The sequence below is a fragment of the Macaca mulatta genome, chromosome 18 (genome assembly GCF_049350105.2).
Source record: "Macaca mulatta isolate MMU2019108-1 chromosome 18, T2T-MMU8v2.0, whole genome shotgun sequence".
NCBI lineage: Eukaryota > Metazoa > Chordata > Mammalia > Primates > Cercopithecidae > Macaca > Macaca mulatta.
In genome coordinates this window covers 50,387,573-50,411,637 of record NC_133423.1, presented here as the reverse complement: position 1 = coordinate 50,411,637, position 24,065 = coordinate 50,387,573, and the positions used below count along the sequence as shown (strand labels likewise).

Genomic DNA, 24,065 nt, shown 5'->3' with positions numbered 1-24,065 from the left:
TTACTTGGGAATCTGGTGAAGTGTATTGATCTCCCCGCAAAATCAGTTTCATTGTACTTAGAGACCATCGAAGCCCGTTTTGGGATTCCGAAAGAGTGGTTTTTCAGTCATAAATCATTCAGTGATTTCTTTTAATGGAAATGAAACCCCCCGGTGTTGACATTTTATGATCTTAAATATGTACAACATGAAACCTCATAATTGTGCTTACTCTTATATACTGTACAATGAAAACAGATTTATAAATCTATGTTACAGATTAGTAAAATTTACCAACATTAAAATGATAGGTGATATATTATTACAACTGAATTGCTATTTATGCTAAGAATATGGTTTTTTAAATTTTTCCTTTCTAAAATTTTTTTTTGAGTAATGATAAATTAGCAGAAGGATTCATCTCAGGAATAAAGAAATGATTTTCCGTTATATGAAGGACACTGTGCTTAAACTTTAGCACAAAAAATGTGCTACAAGATTCCAATTTCTGCTGATACCTTAAAATATTATCCAGGCTCTAACCGTCTTTGATTCTGAAGACTTATAAATAGGATTTAACATAGGTTACCATTACTTTGACACGATTTTAGGCATCATTTTGTCTGAATGAATGAGTTAAAATGAGTTAATTATGTTTCGAAGGCCACTCTCAAACCTGCAGTTAGAAATATCGAAGAATTTAATAGGCTTCATCTTGAACTAATATTCTTTATGAAGAGACAATTGTGTGACATATTCCCTACCAATTTCTTTAAGATAATTCTGGTAACAAATGAGTTTCTTGTCAACATCCAGGCAAACTCTTCCACATAGACTTTGGATATATTTTGGGTCGGGATCCGAAGCCTCTTCCTCCACCAATGAAGCTGAATAAAGAAATGGTAGAAGGAATGGGGGGCACACAGAGTGAGCAGTACCAAGAGTTCCGTAAACAGTGTTACACGGCTTTCCTCCACCTGCGAAGGTAAGTTGATTTGCTTGGCACAGAGAATTTGGGTAAATTTATTGTATTTTATAGAACAAGAGAAGGAGTTGTTTAAATGTATGCATTCTTTAGCATTGATCACTTTATCAAAATGACAAAGGCAACAGTATTTCCTGTCTTATATTTAATACCAATTTTGACAGATTATCAAATATCAAAGGAAAAAGACATAAACTTTCTCGCTTTCCCACTATCTCATTACTGTATCCCACCAGGCAGGAAGCTGGCATCACATAAGATGAAGCAAACATGGAGGCTTCCAACTCAGTGGGTTGATGTCACTTTAATAAAATGTACTTTGACAGTACTGAGATAGAGAAAAGGTTAAGAAACTTCATACCATTCAGATCTGCCTGAAGACAGTCCCGCAGTAGTACAGTCACCTACTGGGTTCTCTTCCTTCTCCCTAGCTGACTTCCTATTTCTTTATCAAAGAATGTAGGATATAACTTCTTTAGAGTGATATTAGTTCAATCATTTTTATTCTTTAGCTTCCTTAGTTTTGGGTACTTTTCAGGAATATTGAAAAGTTTGCTCAATGATTGAAGTAAATGTTAAATATGATTTTTATCTCTTTTTAACACATCAGTCATTCTGCTACAAAAAAAATGTTTTTTCTCCATCCTTTTTTCTTCAGCGCCACTATATCTGTGCTTCCTTCTTCCTAATTTACTTAGGACTGACTATCATATGTCATCAGGAAGGTAAATAAAAGTCATGTTTGATAAACTTTTTCTTAGTCCAGCAGAAAATCCCAGTCCGGGAAACATATATACATGCTCTTCCAGGTGAAAATATAACCAATAGATAGCAAGTTGCCAGTGCATGTGGGTTCTGTCTCCTTTGTCTTCATAACCTTTGTAACCTCGATTACTCATACAGTGTTTAGTACAGAGGCACTCATTATATGTTTATTCATTGAGAACTCTTCATATTTGTATGAGAACCCTCAGAATTCCTGCTTCCGGTCTAGTGTGAGGCCATGTTCCCGGTTGATGTTGATGTGCTGGTCCTAAAAGACTGTTTTTTTTTATAGTAATCGGGTTTCATTTATGCAATGACTAGGTCTTTGTTGTAAACTCAGTCTTTTCCACGTATCACAAACCCTGTAACAGGCGTTTTACAAATGGCCGTGTTATTTATCCTTTGGGTGGCAGAATGGCTCAGTTTTACCCTCCAGAGATGCTAAAAGAATAATGAGAAAATCAGTGCTCTTTAGATTTGTTTGGTGATGCAGAAGCACTTTCAGAGAGATGAGAGTGCCATTTCATATCTGGGATTTTTAATTTAAAATAGTCAAAGCCCGTAGAAAACTAAGTCGAACCATGGATATCTCAGGGAGGTGGCAGACAAGATGGTAAGGAATGATAACTAGAGAAGTGTCAAAGATGCTCTATCTTATTGAAAGCAGAAGGAAAACAATGTGCTTTATAAACTGTCATTGGTAGAGGATTAGTAGCAATTCAATAGAATGAGAAAACAGGCAGGTTATTAATGGAGAGCCAAGGTTGACTTCCTCGCTACAAAGAAAAGCCACAGAGAGATTAAATAATTTTATGCAAAGTTTTAATGAAAACTGTGTAACTTTTAAAAATTTCCCTGTACTTCACTTTATATTATCTGGACCCAAATTGTTTGATCAACTTTTTGTTTGTTTGTTTTTTTGAGACAGGTTGTCACTCTCTCAGCCAGGTTGGAGTGCAGTGGCATGACCATGGTTCACTGCAGTCTTGACTTCCTGGGCTCAGATGATCCTTCCACCTCAGCCTTGCAGGTAGCTGGAGCTACAGGTGTATGCCACCATGCCCAGCTCATTTTTTGTGGTTTTTTTGTAGAGACGGGGTGGGGTCTTGCTATGTTGCCCAGACTGGTCTTGAACTCCTGGATTCAAGCTATCTGCCCGCTTTGGCCACTCAAAGTGCTGGGATTATAGGAATAAACCCACTGCACCCAGCCAACATTTATTTTTTAGTGTTGTATTTTAGAGTATGTTTTAGTTGGTTTTAAAAAATGCCTTCAAGGATGTAAGAATTAACCTGATAGTTGTTCAGAGCTAAGGTTATTGGTACTTTTATTAGGCTTTATAGGTATGACCAGCCCTGTTAGTTTATAGTTTTTCTGGATAATGGATCAGTTTCTTCACAAAGAAACCACTGAATAACATCGTACCACATAAGCAGAGTAGGCCATTTTGAACTTAGTTATAAATGGTTATAAAATACATTATCATCTCTTATTAATCAGTACATATTGTCTTTCTCCCAACCCACACTTATGCCAAACACCATTTTTAGACACTGATGTTACAAAGATGTTCTTTCTACATTTTTTGGTAAAGATTTTCAACAGTGAAATAAGGAATGCATTTAACCCACTGGGCATGGTGACTCACTCCTATAATCCAAGCACTTAGGGAGGCTGAGGTGGGTGGATCACTTGAGGCCAGGAGTTCGAGACCAGCCTGGCCAACATGGTGAAACCCTGTCTCTACTAAAAAAGAAAATACAGAAATTCACCGGGCGTAGTGGTGCATGCCTGTAATCCCAGCTAGTAGGGAGGCTGAGGTATGAGAGTCGCTTAAACCCAAGAGACAGAGGTTGCAGTGAGCCAAAATCACACCACTGAACTCCAGCCTGGACAATAGAACAAGACTGTGTCTCGGGGGGGAAAAAAAAAGAAACGCATTTAACTGTATCAAGTAAAGTTCTCATATTGTCTAAGAGATGTTTGCCTAGTCACGAAACATCAGTGACTTTATTAGTCACAAACATCATTAACGACATTGCTTCCCCTCTTTAAAGTAGTACACTTATTAAATAACATTTTCACAGGAACTCTGATTTTTGTGTCATGGAAAATAGAATGTAGAGGAAATTGACCTTTGAAATACTATAAGAACCTCTGTATAGTCAATGGATTTCTGTTTTCAGTAATTAAGGTTTTTCCTGAAAAATTTAAATTATCTTTGTATGACTAGAGTGTAGCATGATAGTTGACATGAACGTGGGTAAGAGAAAGAGTTCAGTTTCCTTGAATGTTACGTGCAACTTGCTTCTTTCTAAAAACCCTAATTATGTCACATTCCATCTTGCAATCTTTGCTAGAATAGATTTTGCACACTTTCCCGCCCTATTATTATTATTTTTTAATCTTAGGTTGTCTAATACTTGTTTGTTGGCCAGGCGGCGTGGCTCATGCCTGTAATCCCAGCACTTTGTGAGGCCGAGGCAGGCAGATCACTTGAGGTCAGGAGTTCGAGACCAGCCTGGCCAACATGGTGAAACCCTGTCTCTACTAAAAATACAAAACTTAGCCTGGCATAGTGGAATGTGCCTGTAGTCCCAGTTACTTGGGAGGTTGAGGCAAGAGACTCGCTTGAACCTGGGAGGCGGAGGTTGCAGTGACCTGAGATCGTGCCACCGTACTCTAGTCTGGGTGACAGAACAAGACTCCATCTCAAAAAAAAAAAATCAAGTGGCCTTTAAATTTGTGTTTCTGGATAGGACATTAAATGACTGCCCTGTTAAGTAAACACTTGCTATTTTGGTTCACTTGTGTGTTAAATGGAAAATGCAGGTTAATGACAACAGATGTAAAAGATTAATATCAAAGGTAGTGACAAATTATTCACGAAGTATGTGGATGTCTAACCTTTATGTTTATTTCTGTTTCCCTTTGCTATAACAATAGAAGCATGGATAGTTAAATTTAAATCAGGAGATAATCCAGAAAGCATTAATATTTACCTTTTTTAAAAGGAACATCACATTCGGCATCCATAAAGGCAGATTTTTAACATTGATCCTGGCTGCCCATTGGAATCACCTGGGGAGCTTGTAGATGAGGTGGCAAGGGGAAAGGTCTGGGCTCCCTCATATTTAATTGGTCTGAGATTGAGCTCAGGCATTGATACATTTGAAAAGCTACCCAACTGAATCTAATGGGCAGCCAAGTTGGAGAACTTCTAATATATCTCTTCCAAAATTGACTTTGTATTCTTCTCCTTATGTTACCTTCTGGCAGATTTCCCCATGCCAAGATGGGAAAAAATTATGTACCTGTATAATCAACAAAGCGGAGTACGAATGATGGATAGGTAGTTGAAAGGGCACTTTTTTTTTTTTTTTATAATATGTAACAGCTGATTTGCATGCTGCTGGCATCGCATTCCTTGCACCCTTCTCAAGTGGATCATCTGTATTTCCATAGAGAATCTAACCCGTGGCCCCCAGGCCACATGCGGCCCAGGAAAGCTTTGAATACAGCCCAACACAAATTCATAAACTTTCTTAAAACATTATGAGATTTTTTTTTTTAAGCTCATCAGCTATCATTAGTGTTAGTGTATTTCATCTATAGCCCAAGACAGTTCTTCTCCCATTGTGACCCAGGGAAACCAAAAGATGGGACACCTCTTATGTAGAAGCTTCGTTATCATTATAAAGGGTTTCATTCTGGACCTTTATTTTTGCCCCACCCTTACCATTTTCATCCAATCCTGTGACTTTACATATGATCCCATTACTGATGACTTTAATATCACTAGCTTTCATATCTCCTCTGAGATATATCTGACATCTCTACTAAAAATCTAGTAGGCACCTCAAACTCTACATGTCTAAAATGAAATTCTTGAGTCCCTGTCTAAAATCCTGTTCCTCTTCCATTTAGCCTTTCCTGTCTTGGTGAATAACACTAGTGTCCCATTACGCTAAATCCTTTGTGTCTTTCAGTTTCTCTATCCTGTCACCCTGACCTCCATTGAAACCATCAGCAAGGATCATCTATTTCATCTCCAAAATATAGTCTGATAGCCCCCAGGTAGTTTCTTGTCCACCTGGAAGTCTGTGATATAGTTTCTCTACTTCGATTATTATTCCCTTCAAGATGGCCAGTGTGAACTGTTAAAAATACGTATCAACGTGTGTCACTCCACTCCTTAAACTCAGTTGCTTCTCAGTGCATTTCAAATAAAACCTTACTGCCTTAAGATGCCTCTTTCTCTCTGACCCATTTTCCTGTTGTTGTTTTTTCTCTTTTAAATCTTTTATTCAAGCAGACATAACATTATCATGTTTATCAGTTTATTATATTAGTTTCCACCCTCCTCCAGAATGTAAACTTCATGAGTGTGGGGACCTTGTTTGTTCAGTTCACCACTGTCTGTATCCCTAGTGCCCACAACAGTGGATATAGTGAGTACTAAGTAAATATTTGTTGATTGAATGCATAAAAGGATTATATGAGTAGGAATGGAATAACATCTGTGGTATGCATTTATCAATTCCCACAAATAAATTAGTAACTTAAAGCTAGGTTAAAGCTGTTTAGCTATTATCATAACTTTTTTTTCCTAAGAGTTTAAGTGGGTTAGGGCCTGATTTGATTAGACTACATCAAGGTAGAAGTTTTTCATTATAGTTCCTCTTGATTTTTATGAGGAATAGAAAATTCAGAAATGAAGATAAAATAGATAACTTGAAACTCATATGGATAGTCATTTTTCTATACAAGTTCCATTATCATTACAGTATAAGTATTAAACAGTTTTTAACAGTTTGTATTTTATTATTATTATTATCATTATAGATAGGCACGTAGCTGGGATAAAGATCCTGCATCATCCAAATTCTGCCCCCATCCCCTAGAGAAGACAATGCAAGGCACTTGGTTGACATTTTTACTGAAACAGCTAAAAACCTTCATTGCTGAAAACCAACGCTTTCCTTACATCCATCCTGAAGATCAAACCTGAATCTCTTTTTATCAGTGCTAAGGAGGGGCCACCAAGAGCCAAAGTGGAGAGATCCCAGTGGAGATTTATTTACACCTTCCCCCACAAGGCCCCGCCTCTGGAAATGACCATTCAGAATAGTAACATTGTTCTCTTTGGAGGAAGAGGAAGAGTTTGAGGATTGGTGAAGAGAAACTGTTAGTTGCTGTTGGAGACCAGCATGCTCTGATGATATTTATTTAGATATCTTGCCCATTTTTAATGCAGCAGAGTACTAGCAATTTTTTCTTCTAGAATTATTTTTATCCAGGTCAGTCACTGTAGTTCCTGAAATGATGATTGGTATATCTGGAAGATACAAGTGATTTATGGGATGATATTATTTCCCTTTCATTCATTTAGCCATGACACACCGAGGTCATCTTAAAGTAGCAGATTGTTACCTTCATCTAGCAAAAGCAGATAGATCTTAATTGTTACAAAATGCGAATTAGACATAAAGTAGATCTTCCTCAGATCCCTTCTAAAAATATATATACTTACTAAAAAATGAAAAGAATGTCATTATTGGATGATTACCCCAAAGGTCTGCCCCATGGTATAGGATTTAGAAATGGTGTTATATGAAGACCCCAAAATAAAATATTTGTCAAGGCTTGCATTTCATTGATACCAACTGATGAATTTCCTGCTGGAATAATAGTAATCACTGTAAAAATCCAAGTACCACTACTTCTAGAAATTTCTTAATATGAGAAAGAAATGCAGAATTCTTAATTATTGCTATTTTTTTTCCTTTTCTGCTCTTCTTTAGGTATTCTAATCTGATTTTGAACTTGTTTTCCTTGATGGTTGATGCAAACATTCCAGATATTGCACTTGAACCAGATAAAACTGTGAAAAAGGTAATTTTTAAGTAACATAAATGAAGAGCTCTTCTGTATAATTTTTCCATATTCCAGAATACAACAAATTCTCAAGTCTCTGCAGCCAGTTTTATCCCCTTATTTGTTCATGCCCACAGTTACATGAGTAGGTTCCCATATCTGGAGAGACAGCTTGCTGCTCCAGCTCTGCAGTCACAGGGAGGCGGAAGCAGCAGCCCAAAGCTTAAAGAACTGAGCAGAGTTTTCAGCTATTGTCCATCATAGGGAGGATTTATTTTAAAACTGAATTTACTCAAGTTAATTCCCAGCTACAATGAATCTTCACAAGAACACAATGGAATTTATAGTCTCTCTAATGTATCATTTGGAATGTCTATTATCTCTTTTTTTTTTTTTTAAAATATAACTAGATGTGTGAATTAACAGAAAATGTGATACTAAGCCAATGAAAAAATAAAACAATCCGTAGAAACACCCTGAGATGACCCATGACCACAGAAAAGGACTTTAAAACGGCTGTTATAAATATCCATGCACCTAAGGGAAAATAAATGCATAATTACGGAACAGATAGGACTATCAATAGAGACATTAAAACTAGGAAGAAAGAACAAAATGAAAATTATGGAACTGAAAGTACACTCGCTAAAATGAAATATTAATTGGGTAGGCTTAATAGCAAATTGGATTATGGCATTAGAAGTCAGTGAACTTGAAGATAAATCGATAGAAATTATTTAATTTACTTCCACACCTTTAAAGTAATGATGTGTGGAACAGAAATGTGGAGGAACAGGAATGATGTCAATCACTGGCAAAATAAACTAAACTAGATCTTCTCATATATCTCCATTCCTATAGAATTTCCCTGTATCCTTGCAAAGGACTACCTGAATAGGTCTGTAGTTTCCAAAGATGGGGAATTTTTTTTTAGTTTATAAAGTTGTGGTTGATTTACAATAGCCTTAAATATTACAATTAATTAGTATATGTGTTAAGAATCTTAAGAACCTAGAGGACAGCCTAACATAAGTCAGTAAATCTGATACCAAATAACTATTTATATACAGTTAACCTTTTGGTATAAAAGAGAATATTTTCATATTTGGTAAATAACATTATATTTTTATGCCAGGTGTATACCTTCTCTTTGTAATGCAGGCACTTATGTAAGTATTAAGCTTTGATAAATTGGGCTAAAATTTATTTTGATTCTCCTATTCTGTAGATTTTTTATGTCCTTAAAAATAGTTCCAAAATTGTCAGATATTCTCTCTGTAAGTAGAAGTTAAGGAAATCAAAAGATCAAACTCAAGGACTATGTTTGTTATTATCTGGGATCCAGGAAATGAGAGAGCTAGTTCATTGAAGATACAGCCTTAGATGTTCCTTTACCAAGTTGTTCTTGTCTTCACTTTTTACATTTACCTCTCTTTTACCTCCCCCTATCTTGAGGCTCAAGCACTCTCAGATCACCTGGTATACCTCCAGTACCATGAAGAGACAAGGGCACTGAGTTGGGGCTATGGGTTGTTACACTGTCCTTTCTTCTTTGTAGCTTTCTAGTAGTGAAACCTTATACTTGAAACCCCAAATGTGGGCCACACTTTGTCCACTTGGAAACCTCACTTTCTCCTAGCCTGTCTTTGAGAAGTATATGTGGGTTATTTACAAGAGAAAGGAGTAGTGTGTAATGGTTGTGTGGTGGCGTGGGATTGTCTGGAAGCATGTACCAGTTAAGGGTCCCTGAGCCAGCTTCATGAATTCTCTGTGCCTCAATTTCTGCATCTTATTGATGAGATACTATCTACTGTATGTTTATCATCAGTCAGATAAAATGTTGCATGTATGATACTTGGCATGGCGTTTTGCACAAAGTAGTTCTTCAGTAACATTGACTTTTATGTATATATAAAATATACACATGTAAATATAGATACTAATTTTTCTAATACTTAATGCTACTGAAAACTGTAGCTTTAAATAGGAGTAAAAAATTTCTTTTATCTTTGGAAATTATAGACCTATTGACACAGTTTTGTGCTGGGATATAGGGAAATTCAATAGGAAAGGAAACCTTAGAAAATCACATTTAGTTTATTTTGTCAGTGATTGATATTGTTCCTGTTCTTATGTAGACACTGAAGGTATGGGAGAATATTAATATAATCTCACCTTGCTTCATCCATTTCGCAAGGAATAACAGGGATAAAGTGGATTATTAATAAATATGCCACAAGTTAAATCATATATAGTCACTCTAGATTTTAGATTAAAAAAAAATAAGGCACACCTTTAATTAAAAGAGCAGTTTATCTGTTTTTAAAATGTAGGACCCTAAGAAAAATTTCTTCTTTTCTTTTTTCTTTTCTTAAAAGCTGTTTACAGCCAACAAGAACGAGGTGATATGCAGAGCATATAACAAAAACAGCAAACTTGTACACTCCAAAGAATTGCATTCAGCATTCTGATAAGTTACAGGTCATTTATTTGCCATAGGAATAGCTTATGTTACTTTTTAATGTCTATATCAGTTTGATTCTGTCTGTTCAAAATGTGCCCTATTTTTCTTCATTGTAAAGATGAAAAGTGTTATCTTATAGGTTCAGGATAAATTCCGTTTAGACCTGTCGGATGAAGAGGCTGTGCATTACATGCAGAGTCTGATCGATGAGAGTGTCCATGCTCTTTTTGCTGCAGTGGTGGAACAGATTCACAAGTTTGCCCAGGTAAGTTCTCTGAGTGCAGTGCATTTTTCTCGCCTTCCGTGTACTGCCCCAGAGTCCTTGGAGAGCCATACATTTCTCCTGCCAGTTGACATCTTTTCTGTTCTTCTGTCAAGCCTTTTTGACATTTCACCAGCCAGCTGAAGTGAATCGTGTTTCACATGGTACTAATTCTAAAACGTCTGCTTTTCTTAGTAATGACTAACTTTTGGAGCACCAGGATAGGTATTTTTTTCTTTGTAGTCAGTGGTGATTATACGTCCTCTTGAGAATGATTTTGGATCCAGCAGAGGCCTTGGCAATTGAAACTTGGACACTTGTTGGGTTTTGGTGAATGATGAAGTGCTGGGAAAGTTTAGAAGCTAAGAAAAGCAATCCACGTCACACACCAGAAGGATCTATCCATAGACTTACTATTAGCAGTATCCACAGATAAATGAGGGATTACCCCTTCATGGTAAACTTCAGATTTAAAACCCATTTTAATTATGAGTTACATAATAAGAATGACTATGAAAATGGTTAGCAAATGGAAAAATGAGGCTGCTTTTTTCTTCTGTGCCCTCACCTTCTCTCCTGTGAACTCCTTCCTGGTGTTACACATTCACTTAATGATTTGCCTAATCTTGCAAGCTCAGAGCTTATCTGCTTTGAATTTTTCCTCAGCCATTGACCAGTATCTCACCAAGCCGTGTTTGTTTCTTTAACCTTTTTAACCCATTTCTTTTAAACTTTGTCATACCTAGGTATTTGCAGTTTCCTCACTGCCTAACAACAAAGTCCAATATCTGGCAACTTGAGGCTTTCCAGAATGTTGTGTTCTGTTCTGCTTTCCAAGCTGTTGTCTAATACTCTCTTTCTCTAAATATTTTCTTCTGTTTCATCATAGTGACAACTTTGCTGTTGTCATTTCTTCAGCCCAGAAATCACCCTTCTTAATAATGTATCTTCTGTAAACTTCTACATGCCAAAATCCAATCTGTCCTCCAAGAGCTCTTAATGCTGTTTGATTCATCTCTCTCTAAATTTCCATATATTTTCTACCTTTATTATGACTTGCACTTATGTTTTGCTTTCTTTTTTTCCTTCCTGCCACCCCTCGCTTTTCCCAGGTTAGCTGATATTTTGCTTTTTATTATAGATATTTAGATTCCTAGGGCTGGGCAGGGTGGCTCACGCCTGTAATCCCAGCACTTTGGGAGGCTGAGGAGGGCGGTTCACGAGATCAGGAGATCGAGACCATCCTGGCTAACACGGTGAAACCCCGTCTCTACTAAAAACAAAAAATTAGCCAGGTGTGGTGGCGGGCGCCTGTAGTCTGAGCTGCTTGGGAGGCTTGAGGCAGGAGAATGGCGTGAACCCAGGAGGCAGAGGTTGCAGTGAGCCGAGATTTTGCCACTGCACTCCAGCCTGGGCAACAGAACGAGACTTCGTCTCAAAAAAAAAAAAAAAAAAAGAAATTTAGATTCCCTTATAACTCCTCAGTTACAGACTTCCTGAAGGCTGGGCTTTGTCTGTCACTCACCTTGTAGTACAATGCCTTATATACTTAAAAAATATTTAATGATCATAAAGGAATTCTTGCCTCTAGATGTTAGCTTGTACTCTTTTTCTAGCTCAATAAAAAGATGTTTTTCTCTGAACACCAGTCTTGATCATATTTTTATTACAAGGGCCACCTCAGGGTCTGCTTCATGGGTCATTAATTGTAACCAATCATTTGTTGAGAATAAATTGTGATTCAAATAGTATGTGACTTGCCAAAGTCAACCAGCTTAGCTGACGGTGGATCTTACTCTACATAGAGCAGAGCAGAATATTTTAGAGCTATAGGGGAAAAAAAGGCCAGAGAGATATCATGGCTACTTGACAAGGGAGAAAACCAAGACTTAAACCCAAATCTTTTGACTCCCATATTTAGTATTTTTTAAACCAGATCTTTTCAATGTCTTGCTCATCACTATACTACGTTAGTGTCAATGAAACTTTTCCTGGCCACGGCCCATCTCTCTGTGTGTACACCTTATTTTTTTTCTTTTTTTAAGCTCAACTGGTTACAACATGCTTGCAGAAACTCTTAACTTCTGTGTCTTTGCATTTCTATAGCAGGGAATTTACCCATCATAGTTGGTCATTTATATTTTATCTTACTCTGTCTCTATCTACAAGTGTAGAAATATCTCTCCTTCATGTGTTTTCCTTATTCCGTACTTACAGATTCTGGTTTTTCTCCTTTATTTTCCTGGGGAAATATATAATGGAGCTAAAACTCCAAACTTTAAATTAGTGCTGCTGGCTAACACTCATTTCAGCAATCTGTAGCTACACAAGCAACTCCAGACTTAGCAGCTGAAAAAGCAATAATGGTTTGTTATTTCTTACCTAGGATGCTTCAGTCGGGAACTTAGCTAGAGCCCAGCTATGAGGTTTCTTTGCTTCCTGTAACGTTAACTGGCTTCACTCCTTCAGTTGTATTCGACTGGTAGTTGGGTTTGTCTTGGAGGTCCACTCGCTTCACTCAACAGGTCTGGCCATTAGGTGTTCTCTACATGGACTATCTGTCTCCACTTCCTCTCTCATCATTTCAGACTCCAGCCCAAACTGCTGCTCTACAGCGTGACTGATTTCCCCAAGAGGATATGAAGGCAGAAGTGGCAGGCCTCTTAAAATAAGTCCCAAGGGCAGCCCAGATTCACGCAGAGAAAAGATACAGTCTGCCTGTTAACGGGAACAAAGGGTTGCATATGCAGAAAAGAGAGGAATTAAGTGTAGCATCTTTGAAGATTTAACTGCCACTCTGCTAATGTGCTCCAGCTTAAAGTTGAGCCTTCAAGTTCTGTAAAATGAATTAGTGGCATGCTTTATTTTAGTGGTCTAGTTTTGAAATTCTAATGTTAATTTGCATAAGATGCCCATTTTGCTAGCTGGATCCAAAAATAGAAGGACTGTTTTTCTTAATTATCTTTATGAAAGATGGAGGAGAAAAAGAGGTTGATAATAAAGTAGTAGTTTTTAGGGGACCATAGTATTATTTAGGGGAGCTGCTAATAGAAGGACTTTGGTTTTCCAAAGGCTCTGGGCCTCAGTTTTCACACCTATAAAATGATTGACATTGAGGTTAAAACATCCATTTTTGATATAAATTTAATGTAATGTCAAAGGTTAATTGCTTTACAAAGCTAATGTTGACTACTGCAAGGTTTAGTAAATGAAATCTGCCTCTCCCCTCTCCCCATCTTAAGGATGGTTACATTGTGAAAGTTGCTGAGAACTCTGAGTTCTTGGCATGTACCTATTCTTCTATTTGTAGAGAAAATATAATATGAACGGCAAAACGAATTGGTAAAATTGCAATGGGCATGCTCTTAAATTAGACATTGGAGGGATCATTTTATACACATTAACAGATTATTATAATTCTTGAGAAGAAACATTAAGTCTGTTTCCTAGGTTCCTGTTTTCTAGTTCTTCATTGAAATAATAGATACGATATAGAAATCCTGTAATTAACATGACTTTAGCCTTGGTTGTTACAGGCTCTTTTGGACTAGGATAGATTATCAATAACCTTGATAATCAAGGTTATTGCCACATGAAAATAAGAGTTAAGAACAAATATTCGAATTATTCTAACAGTCTAAGGATTACCATCTTCTTAGATTTGTAAAAGTGGAGGTTTATTGCAGCATGAATATCTATGTAGATGAACTTTTTAAAGATCATTTCTTAGCTCTCCACTTCATAATGATTGACATAGTGTTTGGGACAATAACAGCTCCACCGTTTATTGGAATGTATTTCATCCAATGCTTCCCCATTTTTAATTAAATAACCACTGCTGTGATAATACAAGTATGTTTTAGTGTTATCCCTGTTTTGTAGATGGGAAAACTGAGCCACATAAAAGTTGTTTTCAGCCGGGCTCAGTGGCTCACGCCTGTAATCCCAGCACTTTGCAAGGCCGAGGCAGGCGAATCACATGAGATCAGGAGTTTGACAGCAGCCTCACCAACATGGTGAAACCCTGTCTCTACTAAAAATACAAAAATTAGCCAGATGTGGTGGTGGGCACCTGTAATCCCAGCTACTCAGAAGGCTGAGGCAGGAGAATCACTTGAACCCGGGAGGCACAGGTTGCAGTGAGCCAAGATCACTCCACTGCCCCCCAGCCTGGGCAACAGAGTGAGACTCCGTCTCAAAAAAACAAAAATTAAAATAAATAAATAAATAACTAAAATTTTTTAAAAAAGTTGTTAGTTGTTCTAACTTATCAGATTCAGTTCTTTTTTACCAGAACTTGAAAATGTTCGTGATATTTCTTAGATTTCCTTAAATATATAATGTGTGCTCCAAAATAAGAGTTACCTATGGATGTTTAATTTTACTGGAACTTGTTTAGGCACTGAAGCATACATGGGATACTAAATAAGGTCTTAGCTTCATACAAATCTTTTCAAATAACAATTATAAAAGCATAGTTGTTTCTTAATCTCTGGAGTTTATTTTCTCTTTGAAACTCACATGTCTACATATATTGTCTAAGTATTGATACTAATAAATCATATAGGCATTCAAATTCAGATGACTAGCATCTATTTTTTTGTCACTTGTAGCCATCTATTATAGTGATGCAATATTGTTAATCGATTTATGGTAATTTTAGTACATTCCCATTAATCATTATGGATAGTAGAACCAACTTTTTAAAAAATGGGAGTAGATTGATACGTACTTACAAGAATTACAGGTATTTCAGCATAAAAGAAACAACATTCAAAAAGAAGACTAAGAATTACTAGACACAACTCTTGTATCTAAACGCTACAAAAGCTTGTTTTTTTTCATCATGCAATTCCTTAGGAAGGGTGGAGATTAAACACTGCAATATTTGTTGCCTAGCAACACCCACACATTAGTGATAAAATTTTTCCACCGGAAATCACTTTTATTTTGGTCATTGTCTTTGAAATTGCGTCATTGTAACCCATCTTTATGCCAAAATGATCTTTTTTGGCATCTTGCTCTGTTGCCCTCCCCCCATTGGAGTGCTGTGGTGCAGTCATGGTTCACTGCAGCCTTGACCTCCTGGACTTGAGTGATGCTCCTGCGTCAGCCTCACCAGTAGCTAGGAGTACAGGCATGCTTCACCGTACCCAGCTAATTTTTAATGTACTTTTTGTGGAGATGAGGTTCCACTATGTTGCCCAAGCTGGTCTCGAACTCCTGGCCTCAAGCAATCCAATCCTCCTGTCTTGGCCTTTTGAGTGCTGGGATTACACATGCGAGCCACCACGTCTGGCCTTGATCTTTACAGTGCTTTCGAGTCTTGTTATACACGGGAAAGATAGAGGTCATATAGTTTGGGTCATGTACAGTTGCACAAGTAGGCCTTTCAATGGTTATCTCTCACACTGCAGTCCATTTCCTATTTCTGCTTTTCCCTGTCATCCTTCCTTTTCATTTATTGATAGTAAAAATCTTGGGGAAGGGGTGTGGTTTCCAGTAATGTTAATACATACTATATCTAATTAATTAGATCTTGGCAGATTAACTAGAGACAGAGGTTTTTGTTTTTGTTTTTCATGATGACAGAAAAAAATAATAATAATAACGAATAGATTGGGTTCAGAAGGTTCAAAAGTTGCTGCTCAAGATACTAGGAACATAGCACTGCTGTCCATTTAAAGGGAATCCTTACTTAGCACCTGTGGTGTTCAAGGAGGAAAAGCACAGATCTAGGCAGAGAGACACCTGATTCTATAGTCTCTTATTCTTAAGTTACACACCAGTTGCCTTTAGCTCGAGGGAATTCAACTGTATATATTAGGGGGTATTTCAAAACAAAACAAAACAAAAAAGAAAATGGAAGGAGGAAAATGGTTTGGTTATTCTGCTTGAATTTCCCCTAAAGAATACATGTCCTCTAAGGAATGTGACAGTGTCTCTCTCAAAAATGTTTCAGATATCAAGTGCCTCTCATGCATAACATGGCGTCTTACTATGCTGAATGTGATCCCAAAATTGAAAATTCTGAGTGCTTGGTATCTATATCATAGTTTCTAAGTGCAAACCATTTGCTGCTTAACCAACGAAATAGGGTTTTCTTGTGTCATTGATGAGGGAAAAGCTTCCGATTTTGGACTTTTAAGAGATACAGGTCTCTAATGTGCTGCCTCCTGGAGGGCTTTTCTTGAGTAATTTTTTTTTTTTTTTTTTTTAATTTGTATTCCTGTTTTTCCTTTCTGTGTTGACTTTAGCACCTAAACTCAGTGTAGAGTGATTTCACTTTATCTGCTGTCCTCTTTCATCTTTAATAAGGCAACTTTCTAGGTCAGTGAGTGACTCTCTTGGTTTTCAGAATTGGGAACTAAGACCATTCAAGATCATTTCTCCTTTTATTTCTCTAGGTAAAGTACAAGCATTTTGTGTTCAGAGTATGTATAAAAACATTTACCTGAGGTTTATGTGTATATTCACAGCACCTGTGACAGTTAAGAAACTGGTGTTAACTCTTCCATTTTTTAGTTACTTGAAGGTCACTATTTCGTAGGTCAGTGGAATTTTGTTTTTGTTTTCATTTTTAAGCCATTGAATAGTAAATGGAACAATAATAAATGTTTAGATGTACTTACAACCCTAGTCTGTTAGTCTTAAATATACCATAATGTATTTTCATTTGATGAACTTTGTTTGAAATTTGATCTTACATGATACATTAGCAAAGGTAGTTCTGTTTTAGGACCATACATAGCTAATACTCTTTTTGGAAAAGGAGAACTATCACACACAGGAATTTTTGTTTATGTTTTTTTCTTTAATTTATTTAAATTCCTGACTCCCAGACTTGTAGTATAATTTTGGGTCTTGATTTCAGGTGAACAGATAAGTAGAAAATAAACTATACCTTAATTCTTTAATGAGAATATAGTGCCCTTTAACAAACATATAGTTGCCTTTAATAATAAAAATATTGATAAAACCCTAATTCATGAATTTATTCCTGCCGTAGATATTAAGTGGCATTTAATATTTAGCTGTGACATCGATACATAAGTATGTAGATACAAAATAAGACTAAACTATTGCAGATTTAAAGCATTACTAGCACTCATATGTTATAAGTACAGATCTTTTTATATGTGTGTTTTGTTTTTATAGCATTACTTTATTCATACTAACTTTCCATTTTTTTTTCTTTTGGTGACCCACTTTTGCCTCATATTCTCTTTGTACTTTTTGAACTTCCCTTTTTATGTAAATTGACCACTAACACTGAATTCCTTTTTGCAAATTAATGCTCTTTCCCCTTTCATGTTCCCTCTTACATGCCAGATTAGAGAACATGAATGCTCTCTAGTTTTAAACTGTGTTTTACTTAAGTACCTACCCATACTTCCCATGAAGGCGAAAGCCATGTAGCCTTGAGTACTCAAATAACCATGTGCAAAGGTAAAAAGTTCATGTCACACAGTATATGTAATTCATATAGTCTCCTTTTATATTTAGTTCTTCTTCTTTTACCGCTTTAAACAAGTGTGACTCATTTTATAATAACTAAAATTTGTTTGAAACACCAGGTTTTATCCTACTTTATAGATGCAAAATTATGACTTAAAAAGAAAAGAAAAATAATCATTTCTGAGTTTCCATTTATAGGGACCTCATTTTATAATTAGGAATGAAGAATAGCAGTGTTATATATTTCAGTAGACAAAACAAAAAGTATTGATTTTGGGGTCAAATAGAAATTCTTTTAATCTAAAACAGATTATTTTTAATTTAGTAATTAATTTTCTGCAGAATGATTCCCTTACCAGTGGCTTAAATAAATAATGTAACACCAATATATCACACACAGCTTCTTTTTATTTTGTGTCCCAGATCTAATTTATTTGAATTTTTCTTGGCAGAAGTAACAACTGGAAAAAAAAAATCATTAATAGCAAAGTATAGAACATTTAAATGTGCCAGGAATTATGTAAAGTTCTTTCTCTGCATCAACTCTTAGTTCTCACACTTGTGAAGTAAGTGCACCACAAGGTGTGTTTTACAGATGAGAAAACTAAGGTTAATAGATGACAAAACCCAGATTCAAACTCAAAATAAAATATTTTGAGTCCCAGATCTAGTCCTATATTTATAAGTAATTATATGTAAATACATAACATGCATTTGTATATATATGTATTTTTATATAAATGTTTATATATAAAATATTTAGTAACTAGTGTCTATTTCCAGTCACCAGCTGCATTAGCCCTTACCAAGAAAGTCAGCCTGTCTTTTGAAGCCAGACTTTGACTTCTCTGTCCTCTGTGTCAACTTATTCCATCAGAAGTCTGTTTCATCTGCATTGAAAATCTGTTCTCTAGTGTAGTCACCTTCATCAGTAATCTTAGCTAGATTGTAGATAACCTATGTGCAGTTTCTCCATCAGCACTGGCTGCTTTATCTTGCATACACACACACACACACACACACACACACACACACACACACACACACACATCTTAAAGCCTTAATTTATAGACATGAATAGCTTTTGTTATGAGTAGTGAGTTTTTAAATTTTTAATCTTTTAACTTTTCTTAATCTTTCACCTACCCGTCAAAGAAAAAGTCAGCTGTGCAAACAGACAAGTAAGTGTGATATATAAAGGAGTCACCAGGAGCTGTTAATCCAAGATAAATAGGATAAATGTGGGATAACATTTATTTTGCACATTGGCCAAAACTAGTCTTGAATTTCATTGACCCACCTGTGCTCTCTTGTTCCACTGCAGTCAGCATTGCTGCATAACTACCCATTAAAACCCATGATATTTAAAAAACAAAGAATACAGGCACTTGCTCTATGACAAATGTTTGCAAGTTGTAAGATTAATTATTGTAATAGCAGGAGTCAGCAGAATGCCCCATAATTTTCAGCCCAAATACCTTCAGTTGATTTCTCATTCATACAAATTTAATTTTCTTATCTTCTCCAAAGGAGATTTTTAAACACTTGAATGTCATCCTTGATAGGGTGAATCCTTGATTCACCTTGATGTTTGCTTCATTAACTGCTTTTAGTAAGGTTAGTTTTATACTGTTGTTTTCTTTCCCTCTCTGTTCTGTCAAACCCTTTTATAAAAATTCTTCAAATGTAGAGTAGTTGAATATTTTGGGACTGTCTCTGCTATATGTTTTTTATTTTTATTTTTTCCCCCTAAAGACACAGACATTTCAAAGTATTTGGGGAAAAAAAGGCGTACCTTAAAGATTTTTTGAGCTCAAGTCCAGACCACTGCAATGAATGACTTCTTTGTTTTCCCAGTGCATATAAAATTTATGTTTACATGATACTATGCAGTAGCATTATGTCTGTAAAAACTATGTGCCTATCTTAAAAATTATTGCTAAAAAATGCTTAACAGTCATCTGAGCTTTCAGTGAGTTGTAATCTTTTTGCTGGTGGAGGGTCTTGCCTTGATGTTGCTAGCTATTGACTGATCAGGGTGGTGGTTGCTAAAGGTTGAGTAGTTGTAAATCTGTGAAGTTTGCCACATCAGTTGATTCTTCCTTTCACAAAAGATCTCTCCGTAGCATGTGATGCTGTTTGAAAGCATTTTGCCCGGAGTAGAACTTTTTTCAGAATTGGAGTCAACCCTTTCAAAACTTGCTGTTGCTTTATCAACTAATTTATGGAATATTCTAAATCCTTTGCTGTCATTTCAACAATGTTCAAAGCATCTTCACCACGAACTGTTTCCATCTCAAGAAACCACTTTGCTTATCCAGAAGAAGCAACTCCTCATCTGCTCAAGTTTTATCATGAGACTGCAGCAATTCAGTCACATATTCAGGCTCCACTTCTAATTCTTGTTCTCTTGTAGTTTCCACCACATCTGCAATTACTTCCTCTACTGAACTCTTGAACCCCTCAAAGTCATCCATGAAGACTGAAATCAACTTCTTCCAAACTCCTATTGATGTTGATATTTTCACCTGCTCCTATGAATCTCAAATGTTGTCAATGGCATCTAGAATGGTGAATCCTTTCCAGTAGGTTTTCAATTTGTTTTGCTGAGATCCATCAGAGGAATTACTATCTCTGGCAACTATAGCCTTACAAAACGTATTTCTTAAGTAATAGGACTTGCAAATAGAGTGACTCCATGATCCATGGACTGTAGAATGGATGTTGAATTAGCAGGCATTAAAGCAACATTAATCTTTTTATATATTCCATCAGAGCTCTTGGATGACTGGGTACATTGTCAATGAACAATATTTTGAAAGGAATCTTTTTTTTCTGAGCAGTAGGCTTCAACAGTGAGCTTAAAATTTTCAGCAAACCGTATTATGAACAAATATGATGTCATCCAAGCTTCTGTTTCATTTGTAGATCACAGGCAGAGTAGATTTAGCATAATTCTTAGGGGAGCTAGGATTTTCAGAGTGGTAAATGAACATTGACATCAACTAAGTCACCAGCTGCATTAGCCCATACCAAGAAAGTCAACCTGTCCTTTGAAGCTTTGAAGCCAGACACTAACTTCCTTTAGCATGAAAGTCCTATGTGGCATCTTATTCATTAGAAGCCTGTTTCATCTGCATTGAAAGCCTGTTAGTCACCTTCATCAATGATCTTAGCTAAATGGTAGATAACTTGTGTGCAGTTTCTTTATCAGCACTGGCTGCTTTACCTTGCACTTTTATGTTACGGAGATAGCTTCTTTCTTTAAACCTCATCAACCAACCTCTGCTAGCTTCAGACTTCTCTTCTGCAGGTTCCTCATCTTTCTCAGCCTTTATAGAATTGAAGACAGTTAAGGCCTTGCTCTGCATTAGGCTCTGGCTTATGGGGATGTTGTAGCTGGTTTGGGCTTCTATCCAGACCACAAAATCTTTCTCCATATCAGCAATAAAGCTGTTTTGCTCTCTTATTCGTATATTCACTGGAGTAGCATTTTAATTTCCTTTAAGAACATTACTTTGCATTTAAAACTTAGCTTTTTGATGCAAGAGTCTTAACTTTTGGCCTATCCGAGCTTTTGATAATCTTTTCTCACTAGGCTTACTCATTTCTAGCTTTTAATATAAAGCCAGAGATTTGCAACTCTTCCCTTTCACTTGATCACCTAGAGGCTATGATAGGGTTCTTAACTGGTATAATTTCCATACTGTTGTGTCTTAGGGATTAGGGAGGCTTAAAGAGAAGAAGAGAGATGGGGGAATGGCCAGTTGGTGGAGTAGTCAGAACACATGTAATATTTATCAATGAAGTTCGCCGTCTTATGCAGACACTGTTCTTGGTGCTCCAAAACATTTACAAGAGTGATAATGAAGATTGCTGATCACAGAGCACCATAGCAGGTGGAATAGGAACAAAAAATTTTGAAATATTATGAGAATTACCAAACTATGACACAGAGACACAAAGTGAACACAAGCTGTTGGAAAAAATGGCTGTGATAGACTTGTCCAAGCAGAGTTGCCACAGGCTTTCAATTTGTTTAAAAAAAAGGATCTGTGAAGTGCGGTAAAGCTAAGCACAATAAAACAAAGTATGCTGGTATATTAGAAACCTTTGGTTCTATAGCAACATTTTTGTCATACATAGATGCATACATGTGTACATATGCGGTTTTTCATTGCTTCCAAATTACTTCCAAGTTATTTAGACTCCCTCGTATGTCAGTGTAGACCCTTTGCAGTTTGGCTTTTACCTGCACTTTCAACCCTTATCATCTTCAGAAACCTTCAAAAATAACCTTCTTTGTAGCTCTGATGATTCACCCCCGCTACCTCCAGGCAATACACCTCTTCTCTTTGCATGGAATGAGTTCCCTCCTATTTGCTCAACTTTTGAGTGTGTGTGTGTGTGTGTGTGTGTGTATATATGATTCTGTCTATATTAATTTGGTCCTCGGGCATTTTGTCTTAATTTGAGATTCCCACAGTATCTGAGACACTTCCTGGCACATAGTAGGCACCAAATAAACGTGGTTTTATATGAGTGCCAAGTACCATTTCTTTAGGAAGTTGATTTTCTCTGATAATTGCCTTTAGTAAAAATATTTAAATTGCTTCTTAAATTCTAAATTACATTGTTTTTATTCACACGAAAAATAAATCTTGCCGTATTTTTTCTAGAGTGCCACTTTAAAATGTATCAGATTAAAAACCATCAGCATCTCAGCATTTTTCACATTTGTACATGTATACATGCATGTGCAGACACACACAGACACACTTATCAGCAAGGTTGTTTGCCTTCACTTTTTCTCTGAGTAATAATGAAGTGAAGGTCTTAGAAACAGAATTTTATGACATGTAAACAGCATTCATAATTCCTCCAAGAGAATGCCAGTATATTTGTATCAAACAAAAAGAGCAGGAGTTATGGATGACTCAGTGTATATTCAGCCAAACAAAGAAATCTTCGTTGATTTTATTCCTACTGGAGATATCTCAGTATTGAACACCATTAATACTGTTGGCCTCAAAACAGCTCTTCACTAGGCCTCTCTTCTTCTTTCAGGACTACTTCCTTTGATTTGATTTCCAGACCATTTCTGGAATGAAGTAGTTGCACTCTGGAATAAGCTATAGGTTTTCACAGCCTCTCTCAAAATGTGGCACCAAGAACCAAGCACACTATTCACAATATTACTCATCTAAATCACTTTAGAATTCAGTGGAATTTTTGCCTTCCTAGTGCTGGGTGAGATGACTTTTGCTTGTCTCATGTTAATTGCATTCATCTTGAGCTTACAGTCAGCAAACACCCTCTACCTGAATTATTTTCTCATATAAACTGATTTTTAAGTGAAGCCTCAGGAATCCTATATGGTATAGTTAATTGCAGTCCTCTTGGTAGCATTTAACAAACTAATTTACACACTTTTTATTTTATTAGTAGTCTGTTTTAAAACTAGACTATTGTTTATCTTTGTGAATACTTAAGTAAATTATTTTCTGTTTGTTTATTTCTTTTTAATTTTTGTAGTACTGGAGAAAATGAAACTGGGAGTGACGCATCAAGATGCTTGGCTCAATAAGAAAACCACGTTAGGGGCAACCTATGTATATTGGAGACTTCAGAGTAACCAGCAAGGAACAGAAAACTTAATCGTCAAGTTATCATATTTTCCAGATATTACATGGTACCTGAATTCTACTTCCTTGGATGTCATTGCTTAGATATAGTCCTGAAGGGTTTGTTGTGAAATATTGTATATATTTTTTCAGATGTATACCTTGTTAATAAATTAAGAAATGAGAAATATTCTTATTTATTTACATGTTATGAGAGTTCTGGAGGAAGTAATATGTTGAAATAGCAAAACAGTTTAGTTTTTGAGTTTAAAATGTTATGTTTTCCTCTTATATCTTCATATCAGGACAGCAGTAACCTGAATTTAGATTGTCACAGTTTACAAGTTTTTGTTTGTTCCTTCCTTCCTCTCTCTTCTCCCACTCACTTTTGTTTGTTGTTTTTTCCTAATTTACATGTTTAAAGTTCTACTTAAAAGTTTTCTTCAAGTTTTACATGTTATGGCTCATTCTTTTGCAGTTCAAGAATTGCTTATATTTTTAAAAGATATTCATTTTCTCTTATACATAATTGATTTTTTGTAAACTACAGTTCATAGTTCTTTTAGCTTGTAAGTATGAATATAGTAGAATATGAAAATGTGGCTATTTAGATAACTAGCCAAAAGGTCGTCTGACCACCAGTTTTAGTAT

The 24,065-nt window shown here is 36.1% G+C and overlaps 1 protein-coding gene across 2 annotated transcripts in view; it reads left to right on the top strand.

Moving 5' to 3' along the window:
- The window catches only part of PIK3C3 (phosphatidylinositol 3-kinase catalytic subunit type 3), a 128,895-nt gene extending 105,293 nt beyond the window's left edge, over window positions 1-23,602 (top strand). For both annotated transcript variants that reach the window (XM_077975509.1, XM_001082892.5), the window contains 4 exons: window positions 796-964; window positions 7,534-7,624; window positions 10,210-10,335; window positions 23,326-23,602. In XM_077975509.1, coding sequence (XP_077831635.1) covers window positions 796-964; window positions 7,534-7,624; window positions 10,210-10,335; window positions 23,326-23,340 — 401 coding nt within the window. In that variant the 3' untranslated portion in view covers window positions 23,341-23,602. The remainder of the gene's footprint in view (window positions 1-795; window positions 965-7,533; window positions 7,625-10,209; window positions 10,336-23,325) is intronic.
- Window positions 23,603-24,065: the final 463 nt, after the last annotated feature.